General features: G+C 37.0%; 1 protein-coding gene across 4 annotated transcripts; it reads right to left on the bottom strand.

The window, feature by feature from the left end:
• Window positions 1-337: 337 nt before the first annotated feature.
• tsga10 (testis specific, 10) lies at window positions 338-12,862 on the bottom strand. 4 transcript variants are annotated; one of them, XM_058779096.1, is made up of 17 exons: window positions 12,658-12,862; window positions 10,856-10,962; window positions 10,613-10,768; window positions 9,545-9,724; window positions 9,226-9,303; window positions 8,265-8,416; window positions 8,024-8,139; window positions 7,544-7,698; window positions 6,933-6,988; window positions 5,822-5,990; window positions 5,638-5,748; window positions 5,358-5,543; window positions 4,964-5,131; window positions 1,402-1,604; window positions 1,193-1,297; window positions 852-1,034; window positions 338-731 (listed from the first exon to the last, which is right to left on the bottom strand). In XM_058779096.1, the coding sequence occupies exons 1-17, from the start codon at window positions 12,857-12,859 to the stop codon at window positions 701-703; spliced, it is 2,358 nt and encodes a 785-aa protein (XP_058635079.1). In that variant the 5' UTR covers window positions 12,860-12,862; the 3' UTR covers window positions 338-700. The 4 variants fall into 4 exon arrangements, with proteins under 4 accessions (XP_058635079.1, XP_058635099.1, XP_058635108.1 ...); XM_058779116.1 differs by having other exon boundaries at window positions 12,589-12,861; XM_058779125.1 differs by having other exon boundaries at window positions 12,635-12,861.
• Window positions 12,863-12,956: the final 94 nt, after the last annotated feature.

Raw genomic sequence — 12,956 nt, 5'->3', positions numbered from 1 at the left:
AACTATAAGTAACTCTGTAACTACATGTAAACTACATGTCAACTAATTCTCATTAATTAGCAACTACTAACTCTAGTAGTTTAGGTTTAGGGTTAGTAGAATAAGTTGACATATACTTGCAAAGCTTCTTATAGTCAGTATGTTGTATGTTGTGGACCCATCAAAATAAAGTGTTAGAAGATATTAAGCAGACAGTCTACTAATACTCTAATGACTGCTAGTTGACATGTACTTGCAAAGTTACTTACTGTTAGTAGAATGTCTAAAGTGGACTATCGAAATAAGTAGTAATAAATAAGTAGTTTAGGAGTAATGTACTGAAAAACACATCCCAACACAGAAACATGGAGATTTTTATTCAAGAGGACTGGCAAGTTGTGGTAATACAAAAAAAAACAAAAAAAAAACTACATTCTAAATAAATAAAAATTCTATTAAAACGAATCAAGCAGAATCACATTTTTTTGTAGAAATAAAAAGCCATTATCATGAAACCCCTCCAAAACTATTTACAATATTACTGTGTGCGTCAATGTCAAACATTTTCAGTCAAAATCACAGTAAACATTTGATTTATTGAAATACATGACCAATGTCACAGTAAATCTTATAAGATCTTATACGAGTCTATTGATTGTCAAAGACAAAAGCAGATGAAATCAATGAATGGAAAATGGAAGATTAGAGTATTGAGATCTTCTCAGTCATAAAGGTCTCTGAAAGTCAGACTCCTGTTAAAAAATAAACAGATAAAAATATTACAAATTAACGAACAAACTGAATAAAACAAGCAGCATGGCCACTAACTACTTATTTGAATCTAGAATGACAAATCCGCCACTGGCGCGCACCTGTCAGGGTAATATGACACGAGCGGTGGGTCAGGTGTGCTGTGATGAGAGCGTTCTGGAGACAATGATCTGTGAGGACTCAGAGAGCGATGACGAGAAGTGGATGACGAACGCAGAGTGGAGGAGAGGACGGGAGAAATAGCTGAGAGCCCTTGCCTGCGCAGTTCCTGTACTGCACGCTCCCTGATAAACACGGACAGGACATTCAGATCCTTAGTTTTTATTGTTCAAACCACATATAAACAAATATATTCAATACTGGAACTGGAACAACATGAGGATGAGTAAATGACAGATTTTTCATTTTTGGCTGAACTACCCCTTTAAGGTTTGCATCTCACCTTTCAAAGCGCTCAGTGGCCAGGTGTCTCTTGGTCATCTCAAGATCTGCCTCCAGCTGGGTTGATCGTGTCCTCAGCTGAGCCATTTCCCTACTCTGAGAACTCCTAGAGACACGGAAGAAGACAATAAGTAGAAGACGAAGACAGAAAGAAAGACAAAACAGCTGCTGTGCTCTATGAAATGTTATATGTGTATGTGCTAAACTCACACTTTGCTGTCAGCCATGCTGAGTTTGTCCTTGAGAATTTGTACTTCGGTCTGTCTTTCCTGAGAGGTGAGCTGCCTCTGTAACTCCTTTTCTCGTGAAGACACCAGCAAGCTCTCTAAAGTCTGAACAGACAGACGTTCACCGCTCAGCTGCTTCTGTAACAGCTCAATCTCAGAGCGGCATGGTTCCAGCTCACGCTGCACCTGTATGTACAGTATAAGTATATACACATTTGTGTTATTTATTTACATTTCAGTTCAGTTTGTCCTTATTTCATTTTCTCGAAGGCAATTTGGTTTCCGCATACAACCAATGTTAAATGCATAAAACCCTAAAACATTTAAGGAATGAAATATCTCATTTAAATTAAGTTCTTCCCAGAAATTGCTCAGAATTTAAAATCTTTACATTTATTTGCATTTAATCATTTAGCAGATGCTTTTAGGCTGATGTTCTAAGGGTCTCACCAATCTGAGAATCTGAGGCTGAGATTACCAAAATTTTACATGCAAAAGGTCCAGTGGCCTAATGGATAAGGCATCAGCTGTTGAAGCTGGAAATTGTGGGTTTGAGTCCCTCCTGGGTTGTGTTTACAGTGCTACAAATGCTTTATGGTATATTACACTTTAGAATATATTAAATCTTTCAGTAAAAAAGCCAAAGTTACTCAATTAGGAACTAGTTTGAATAAAAAAAAGGTTGAATTCCCATTACAGCTTCTGAAAAGTTTAAACATTAATCTCTGATGGTGGAGAATGTGAGTTCAAAGCATAACATTACAACAACAACTACAGATATCCTTAGTCTTTCAGCAAAATCCATTTTGCATTTGTTTGAGGTTGAGAATAGCCAAAAAGGTACATGCAAAAGCCCCAGTGGCCTCCAGAGTTGGGGATTGTGGGTTTGAGGCCCACCTGGGTCTTATTTTCAGGAGGGGGGGTCCCCAGGACCAGGATTAAGAACCACTGTGTCAGTGTCTGATGTGGGTTTAAGTGGGTTAAAGCAGATTTGCTTTGTGATCAGCAAAAGGAAGTCTAATGTGCATTGTTTGTCTACAAAAAGCTAAACTCAATTAATAGTGAATTTATCCCAAACAAGCAGCCTTGTGGCCTAATGGATAAGGCATCAGCCTCCGGGGATAGGGACTGTGGGTTCAAGTCCCATCTAGTTTGTTTTAGCAGTTTTGCAAAAATTGTACAGTGACTTGTTTAAAAAAAAATAAACTTTGTGTTTCTACAAAAAGCCAAAACACATTTAAGAGCGAACATAAAACATGGGGTGCTTTTCAATAACCTTCCCCCTTCACATCTGTAGTAATAATTTACATTTATATTTTACCTTTGAAGTTTAATTAAACCATACATGGCTATATTTCAACAGGGCATCTTGCTTTATTCATATTTATTATGAATGCCTTAAATAATGAACTTTACCAACATAAGGGCAGATCCCTTTAGTGCAGCTGATGACGCTTTTAAGTGACGCTTGAGTGGTCAAGAATATTCCAATGTTCATCCTTTGATTCCTCAGTCGTCATTTCCTTTCCTTGCATCCTTCCCTCATATCCTAAGGGGATGGAGCTAAGATGCGAGGAAAGGTAGCGAGAAAAGGAAACAAGGATGCACAAATAAGAAATGAGAAGCACCCTTGGTAGAGGCCTAATTGGTTAAAACATCAGCCTCCGGAGCTGGGGATTGTGGGTCTGAGTCCCACCTGGGTCACGTCTGAAGTGCTGCACAAATTCTATGATAATGTATTTTGTGTTTCTACATAAAGCCAAAATAAATGAATAGCGAATGTATGATGGGTAAGAGGCCCAGGGGCCTAATGGATAAGGCATCAGCCTCCTGAGCTTGGGATTGTGGCTTCGAGTCCCACCTGGGTCGTGTTTGGAGTTCTGTAAGATTTCTACAGTTGTTTGCTTTAAAAAACAAAAAGGTGTACTTTGTGTTTCTACAAAAAGCCAAATTCAATTAATAGCGAATACAATGCCTAATAGATGAGGCATCAGCCTCTAGAGCTGGCGATTGAAGGTTTGAGTTCCACCTTGGTCATGTTTGCAGTGCTGCAAAAAATTCTACAGTAACTTGCTTTACAATGTCTTTGTGTTTCTAAAAAAGCCAAACTCAACTAAGGGCAAGCATAAAATATGGTAGAGGCTAATGTTTAAGTAATCAGCCTCCAGAGTAAACATAGCACAAAGATGTGGCCTAATGGATAAGGCATCAGCATCTGGAGCTGGAGATTGTGGGTTCAAGTCCCACCTGGGTTGTATGTGCAGTGCTGCACTGTTTCCATGGAAATTTGTTTAAAAAAGTTCTAATGTGCATCATTTTTCTACAAAAAGCCAAACTCAATTAATAGCATCAGCCTCCAGAGGTGGGGAGTGTGGGTTTGAGTCCTATCTGGGATGTGTTTGTAGTTCTGCAAAAATGCGTTTGTACAAATAAATTATGTTTGTACAAAAAGGAAAACTCAATTAAGCGCGAACATAAAACCTGGTAGAGGCCTAAGGGCATCACCTTCCGGAGATGGAGATTGTGACTTTGAGTCCTACCAGGGTCATGTTTGAAGTGCTAAACAAATTCTATGAAAAAATTGTAAAACATTATGAAAAAAAAAAAAAACCTGCAAGAGACCCAGTGACCTAACAGATAAGGAATCAATCTCTGGAGCAGGGGATTGTGGGTTCAAGCCCCACCTGGGTCATGTTTGCAGAGCTGCAAATTCTACAGCAATTTGTTTACAAAAAAACTTTGTGTTTCTACAAATAGCCAGACTCAATAAATAGTGAATATCAAACAAGCCAGAGGCCCAGCGGCTTAATGGAAAAAGCGGAGCTCCAAAGCTTGGGATTGCGGGTTCAAACCCCACCTCGATAGTGTTTGAAGTGCTGCACAAATTCTACAGTTGTTTGTGTTTAAAAAAAACAAAAACAAAAAAAACTTAGGATGTACTTTGTACTTCTACAAAAAGCCAACTCATTTAAAAGTGAATATAACCCAAGTAAAAGGCCCAGTGGCCTAATAGATGCTGCCTTTAGAGCTGGGGAGTGTAGGTTTGCATCTTACCTTGATCATGTTTTCAGTGCTGCAAAAACCTCTATGGTCATTTGTCTATAAAAACTCTAAAATATGCTTTTTCTTTCTACAAAAAGCCAAACTCAATTAATAGCCAAAAAAAAAAAAATACACACAAGAGGCCCAGTGACCTAATGGGTAAGGCATCAGACTCTGGAGTTAGGGGTTGTGGGTTTGAGTCCTACATGGGTCATGTTTGAAAGGTTAACTTTAAGTTGGTGATGCAAAAATTTCAGAGGTAAAAGCAGCACACTGTGAAATAAATACATATCTCTGCTTAGTATTTCAGGAAAAGAAAATTCAGGCAAGGTTTAATAGATCTGAGGAAAGTTCAGCTGCATAGAAGCTTTAGTCTATAGCGCTGAATAATGTGTCTTTTAGTCCTGCATAATGTGTGTTTTCATCTTTACAGTTGTTGCCCTGGCATCAAGCAGGTAATACACAAAAACATCTACTTGTTATAAACCAATTTAAGCACTCACAGCTTCTTTGCTGGCATCCAGTTTGACACAGAGCTCCCGTGTTTTTTCCAGGTCAGTCTGCACCTGTGTGCGCTCAGTCTGGGCCTGACGCAGATCTTCCTCCACGTGAATCATCTTTCGGTTCAGCTGAGACAGCTGACTAGTACAACTCCGCTCTGCACTCAGCGCCTGGGCACAGCAACAAACCACAATTTATGAGAGACTTAAAGCCAAGTGCACTTAAAGCCAAGTGCACACTACCAGTCTGATGAATATTAGCGATGGACACTCTCTATGGGTTTGCTACAATATGAGGCTTCAAAAACTTTATGGGCTTCAGTCTTGTAGTGAGCATTTGGGTTGAGTTGAGAATCTCCTGCATTAACCAACACAGACATCATGATGGCCAAGTGACCTGTTGCAGGCTGCTCTCCAGGCTGTCTGCTCTTTCTTTGAGTCGAAGTATCTCTAAGTTAGAGTTGTGAAGCTCAAGACGGAGTTCGATGACAGTGGTTTCAGCATGTCTGGCCTGTTCCTCCCAGCTTTCCATCTGAAGAGACGCTTTCCTTCGAGACTCTTGCAGTTCTCTGCACTCGCGCTCCTAAAGAGCAACAAACAAGAACAATCAAGAACACTCTACACAGAACATGCTTGCTGTCTGTTTAAACACCCTTTTTTTGTTTAAATAACTCCACCTTAGCAGACAACAGATCTTCAGTGCGTGAGATGTCAGCAATGTGAACTTGTACTTTTTCCTGCAAGTCTTCTATATCCTCATTAGCTTCATCCAGCTTGAGCTGTAGAGTCTGAAAAGAAAGTTGGAGGTCTTGTTACCTTATTTATTGCAATGAATTTGCATAAAACGGTTTGGTACAGTACCTGAATTTCCAGACGTGCTTTGTCAAAGTCGCCCCTCAGCTGACCGTTCTCTTGTAATGTGGCGTCTTTGACTTTCATCACTGTGCCCATCTCACTTTCAGAGTCAGACAGCTTCCTCCTCAGAACATCCAGCTCTCTTTCTCTGCCAGCTATGGTCTCCCTCATAGTTCTGCAGACAGGAAGTCACACCATCAAAACCACTCATTTTCACAGTCACTCAAATGCAGCATGTTACATTTTAGGATGTAATAGTCTGATTGCATACTAATACATCACACACTCATACACTCAAGCAGTCAAAACTACAAATGCACAGAGGAAACTACACTACCATTCAAAAGTAATTAGTGAAATGAATTTTTTTTTTAACAAGGATGCATTAAATTGATCAAAAATGACAGTAAAGACATGTACTATGTTACAAAATATTTCTTTTTTCTAAATAAACACTTTTCTTTTGAATGTCTACTCAAAAAATCCTGAAAAATGTATTATGTTTCCACAAAAATATTAAGCAGCGCAACTATTTTCAACAGAAATGTTTCTTGAGCAGCAAATCAGCATATTGGAATGATTTCTGAAGGATCACGTCACACTAAAGACTAATGAATCTGAAAATTCAGTTTTGCCATCACAGGAATAAATTACATTACAAATAGTATTAAAACAGAAAACAGTTATTTTAAATTGATATAATATTTCACACTAAAACTGATTTTACTTCATTTTTGATTAAATAAATGCACGCTTGATAAGCATAAGAGACTTCTTTCAACAACATTTAAACAATCTGACCCCAAACATGTAACGTTCACGTATATAAAAGAGAAATGCACTACAAATAATAACCATGAGCTAGAGTCAAGAACAACTATGACTATATACTATAGTCTAATTATGATGATACATCAACATTAGCATTATTCTTATACCTGGATGGTGAACATAACACACTGTGTAAGGAAAAGAAAATAATACAATAAATTGTATTTTATACAGAACTTTGGTGAAGTTTCTTTAAAGTTTTTAAAGAATTGTTCACCACACTCTTCAAATTCACTACACATGACATGACTGTCAGTTAATCTGTAAAAATTAATAGAGAACTTACATTAGAGTTGTCTCAAGATCCTCGGTTCTCAGTTTTAAGCTCCTAATGGTTTTCTCCTTATAAAAAAAGAAAGAAAAAACACATATGTGACCCTGGACCACAAAACCAGTCATAATTGCACGGGTATATTTGTAGCAATAGCCAAAAATACATTGCATGGGTCAAAATTATTGATTTTTTTTTTATGCCAAAAATCATTAGGATATTAAGTAAAGATCATGTTCCATGAAGATATTTAGTAAATTTCTTACCGTAAATATATCAAAACTTCATTTTTGATAAGTAATATGCATTGCTAAGGACTTCATTTGGACAACTTTAAAGGCCATTTTCTCAATATTTCGATTGTTTTGCACCCTCAGATTTCAGGTATTCAAATAGTTTGTATCTCAGCCAAATATTGTACTATCCTAACAAACCATACATCGATGGAAAGCTTATTTATTCAGCTTTTGGATGATGTATAAATCTCAATTTCGAAAAATTGACACTTAAAGACTGGTTTTGTGGTCCAGGGTCACATATCATCAAATGTACTACCTAACTGGAAAGCAAGCAAATCTAATATACAAAGAAAAATATGTGTTTTAGTGTGTAAATGTAGGTAGTACCTTCTCATCTAGCTGGTCATTTGCTGTGGTGAGCAGGTCTGCCTTTTTCTCCAGTTGTTCCTGCAGCGAGTCTATATGCTGGTCCAGCTCTGAGACTGTACACCGCAGCATGTTCACTTCCTCTTGCATAGCAGTCACCTGCCTCAGGAGAGAGTCTGAAACACAGAAAGGAAAAGTGATGCATTTCCTTCAGAAATCATGCTAATATGCTGATTTCTTTTAGGATTCTTTAATGAACAGAACATTTAAAAGAACAGCATTTCTTCACTGTCACTTTTGATTAATTTAATGCATCCTTGATGAATAAAAGCATTAATTTCTCTACACAAATCTTAATGACCCTAAACTTTTGAATGGTATTGTATATTTTTGTTCTTCCTATAGCTTTGCATAATTTCACCTAAGACATCTTCTGATTAATAAATGAAACAGATTAAACAACAGCACAGATTAAATATCAGTATGATTTAGTTTTCTTACCATTCTTTTCATCCAGCATTTTATTTCTCTCATGAGTGTTTTGTAGCTCTCCAATCCTGCTGGTTAGTCTTCGCTGATTCTCACTCAGAGAGATTTCCAACTGATTATTTGCCAGTCTGGTGTATACATACACAAAAAGAAATTAATGATAAAAGTATCAAACAAACAAACAAAAAAACCTATATCCTACTTTTAGCACTGAAATATAGACACATCTTGTTGTTTTTGATTCCTGGTGTACCTGAGGCTGCTGCACTCATTTCTGAGGCGGCTGAGCTCTTCTTCACTGGCATTGAGTTTTCGCCCAAGTACTTGAACTTCCTCCTCCAGACACATCATGGTCTCCCTCATTTGAGCGTGCCTGCTTCTCTGTTCCCCTCGCTCCTGCTCCAGCTGGGACACACACAAAACAATGACACTAGTCCATAACAATAACTGTGCATGAAAATAACTACAGTTTATAGTATAGTATAGTATAGTATAGTATGATACAATATAGCAGTACAATATGTTATACTAAGGTACTGTTTGACATGATTTACCGTAGGATAGCCCTGAAGAGGTTTCTTAATGCACATAATACACTTAAGTTTCAACTCACGTATCCATTTTGACTCTTGAAAAGCATTATAAATAAGTAAAAATTTAAATAAATGAGACCACTGTTGATATACAGAAAGTATAAATAGTATCCATAATTAAATGTGGATAGCAGTTCAGACATGTATTTTGTTATTGGTAGAATTAGATAAAAAATATATACAAGGCTGTTTAATATAATTCTAAAAATGTCTGTATTCAGGTCATGGTACACATGTAATTTTGCTGTGAAATCTTGAGGAAGGCTTCAGGCTTTTGAAAAATATAGTTTAGAAATATTTTGGCTTAGTCTGAGCTTCTGAATAAACCTGAGGTGCTTTACCTCCTGGATAATGAGCTCTGTAAAAGCCTGATGTATCAAATATTCTATCTAAAGGTTCAGCAACTGTTCTATTTCAAAATAAGATTTTTCAGACTATTTTTAAAATGTTTTACAAACTTAAGTCTCCATTTGTTCTCGATTTAATCTTACTGTTGTCTAAAAGCAATAACTGAGATCTCATTTGTGAATTTGCTTTCCTGTGGACTATAGTAAGCATGTTATGTTCAATCTACAGCTGTCGTCACTGTTCCGTGGCAGTCTATAAATACAGAGCTCTTACTGTGAGTACAGCAGCCTGCAGGTCCTCCACCCTCTGCTCCAGGTGAGCTCTCTCGCTGATGGCTGTCTCCTGAGAGATCTGAGGCGACGTGCAGTTCAAAGGGAACACACATACACTCAGCGGGCTAAAAAAAGCACACCTCTCTCCTGGTATTATCGCTCTGCTCCCCAGTGAGATGACTCAATTTATTACTGTACTCTAGTGTGTAAGTGATTTTCCTTTAGTACTCCTAAATAACATCTTCATAAGATGGATACAAGCAAACACAATGCACACACATGTTCAGCCAGTGTACTTGAGATCAGGCTGTTTCTCATACCTTGAGTCTCTCTCTCAGGCTGTCTCTCTCTGTGGTCATGCGGTGGAGGTCTGCTGTGGCCTCATCTCGCTCGGCCTCCACTCGTTTCAGGATGCTCTGTGCGGTCACACTGCTCTTGGGCCCTCGTGCGGCCTTTGACATCATGACCTCCCGTCGTAGAGCTGCTATCTCCTCTTGAGCCTGCAGGGGGAGTCAGGGCACATCTGAGGCCACACTGTTTAGTGAAATACTGGGAATATACTGGTCAGTGCAGTGTAATAAAAATCTTAAAAATAAAGTGAGAAAATATGTTGTGTTTCCGAAATTAAATAATTATATATGTATTTATATTACGCATATTTATACTAAATATCCAATTATATAATAATTTGTTGATGCAAATGTGATATTAAATATTAAATATTGTTTTATTAATTTCATATTTTAATTTTAATTAGATTAAATCATTGTTTTACTGTATACTGTTATTGTAATGAAGCCAAAATAATTCATTAAAATATTATCTGGCAAATAATTCTACTAACAAATATATAGGCTATATTGTTTTATTAATTTATATTTTTAATTCCTATAAATTTAAATTATTGTTTTACTGCATACTATTATTGTAATGAGTAAAAAATGATTTAAATAGAATCTGGCAAATAATACTACTAATAAAATATACAAATATAATCATTTGACCAAAAGGATGCAAAATTCGATGCAAAAATATTGGACAAATGCTCCACATTTTATCTGGCAAATAATACTACTAATATTTATATTATGTATTTATATAAAATATATACATATACTTCAAAATTTGATCAAAACAAATTTGATGCGTGTAGTTAAAAATATGTATTGTGTTAAATTATAATATTTTAATTATTAAAAAATAATTTCGTAAAATCTTATATTGTCTGTACCTCAGTAACAAGAAACTACAGGTTAAATATCAGTCATACTCAAACAGTCATTACTCAGAATTAACCATGTGGATTTCTTTGTTTTATTCTATGTGTGTCATCCCAAAATGAACACAACAACAACCTAAAGAATTCTGGGAAGTTAGGCGCTGTCTACCTGCTGGTAGTGCATTCTGGTCTTGTCCCGTTCAGCTGTGAGCACTTTAACATTGGCCTGGATTTCTGAGAGGTGCCGCTCGTGTTTCTCCAACATGTTTTGCAGTTCATCTCTTTCTCGTAACACCCTCATTAGCTCTGAATCGTACGTGCCACCCTTTTAAAAGAGAGATATAAAAAAGAATTAGCAGAATGAAAAGAAACTAATATCACTGATATGACTGCAGTGATGGCTTAGTAGTACTTTAACAGGTGAGTGTCTGGTGGGACTGCGCTGGGTAGATGCCCCCTTGACGGGGCTGGTAGAGCGACGTGCCCTCAGCATCCTTCTCAGTGCCTCAGCCTCGTCAGCTGGATCAGAATATTGAGAAATAGAGAAATAATCTAAAACTGTTCAAGTAAATGCAAGGAAAATGTGAGGAGAGGTACATTTGGAGACTAAATTTTGACGGTTTCTGGTGCCAGCTGTTGGATCCACTGTGTTACTACAATCTAATAAACTTAAAACTTCAATGAAACAAAGTAAAAACGGCATCTTTGGAGCATCCTGAGCTCAGTTGACTAAATGATAATGTTTTAGCAGTCATTAGATTGTACTCTAGTTTTGAGTCTACGTATGAAAACATTTATTTTGTAAAGTTACCTAATTCACAATAAGAAATAAACATTTTGATGGGTATTGAGAGCTATACATTTCAATAAAGCATCACACGACATGTTTATACCGAAACTAAAAACAAGTTTTCTCAAGCAAAATGTATAAAATAAACCACAACGTCGACAGGTTGTCATGGCAACTGAGATACTACGTTTGCACGTCACTGAAAATGCGTCCCGTGCAACAATTATAACGTTAACGTTACTTGAATTCCTTTTTAAGAACATAACGTATACATTATATTGTATTTTAACATTTAATGATAACTGATAATTGTTGCAAGCCACAGCATCCACTAAAAGTAACGTTACTGTGCTTTGCACTGATACCAGAATATATTTATATTACACTGGCACATAAAACCATTCACACGAAATAACTGTAAATTTGAACCTCGCATTGATAAAAGCTGCAAATACATTCTGCTTTCATAAAAGACAACGCAGAAGGCAAAGCATTGTTTGTGTAAGTTAGCCTGTGTTACCTCTTGTAGTGGTTCTGGGAAATGAAAACGAGCGTGTTGAAGTAAATCTCAACAAGTTAAAGCTCTTTACCCGGAGGGATAAACATCAACATTGACCAATCACAACACAGCATTGAACTGTCAGTCAAGATAGTCATAGAGACGGCGACCAATCAGAGCTCGATCTCCCTCCGTTTGCGTCCGTTGCCTTGACTACAAGTTGTGAACGCTCACGTTCAGCAGTTTGAAGTTGAGACGAAGCAATGAAGCAGAACCAAGTGAAACAAATATAAACTAAAACAAAACTATATGTGACCCTGGCTGGACCACAAAACCAGTCATAAGTAGCACAGGTATCTTTGTAGCAATAGCCAACAATACATTGTCTGGGTCAAAATGATCGATTTTTCTTTTATGCCAAAAAACATTAGGATTAAGTAAAGATCATGTTCCATAAAGATATTTTGTAAATTACCTACCGTAAATATACCAAAACTTAATTTTTTTTAGTAATATGCATTGCTAAGAACTTCATTTGGAAAAAGGCGATTTTCTCTCTCTCTCTCTCTCTCTCTCTCTCTCTCTATATATATATATATATTGCACCCTCAGATTCCAGATTTTCAAAATAGTTGTATCCCGACCAAATATTTTCCTATCCTAACAAACCATACATCAATGGTAAGCTTATTTATTTATTTATTTATTTATTTATTTATTTATTCAGCTTTCAGATGTGAACAAAACAAAACAGGAGGCGGCCCATTCAAAACAGCGCAGATTCGGCTATAAGGAGCTTAAAATATCATCTTGTTGTGATGTTGGGTTGGCTTCAATTAGAAATTTTAACACATACTGCTGCCTCTAATCTTCACGACTAGACAAGGTGAGTTTGTCTTTACAGGTTAGATGTGAGTCACTCAACCGAAGGGAATCCTGTCAGATCGTCCATCCTTTGAGTAAAAATGTGTGCGGGTCGCCAATCTGGTTTCGGCCATTAAAGTTAACCTTTTCAAATAACAATCGCGGTCCCGGACAGTGAGTGACCTCACATGTGCAGGTAAAATCGGAATTTCTCCAGTTATTGTTAAATTTTTTTTTTTTAAAAACAAGCTAACAAACTTCATAGCTAGCGGTCAGTGGAATCATTCTGCCTCCGGCTAAGCTCCGCCCACAGAAAAACGTCACAATGTTTACTAACAGAAAAAGGGCCTATTCTGTTAA

The sequence above is a fragment of the Onychostoma macrolepis genome, chromosome 01 (assembly GCF_012432095.1).
Source record: "Onychostoma macrolepis isolate SWU-2019 chromosome 01, ASM1243209v1, whole genome shotgun sequence".
In the NCBI taxonomy this organism is placed as follows: Eukaryota; Metazoa; Chordata; class Actinopteri; order Cypriniformes; family Cyprinidae; genus Onychostoma; species Onychostoma macrolepis.
The sequence above is the reverse complement of the archived record's forward strand: the minus strand, read 5'-3'. Positions and strand labels throughout refer to the sequence as shown.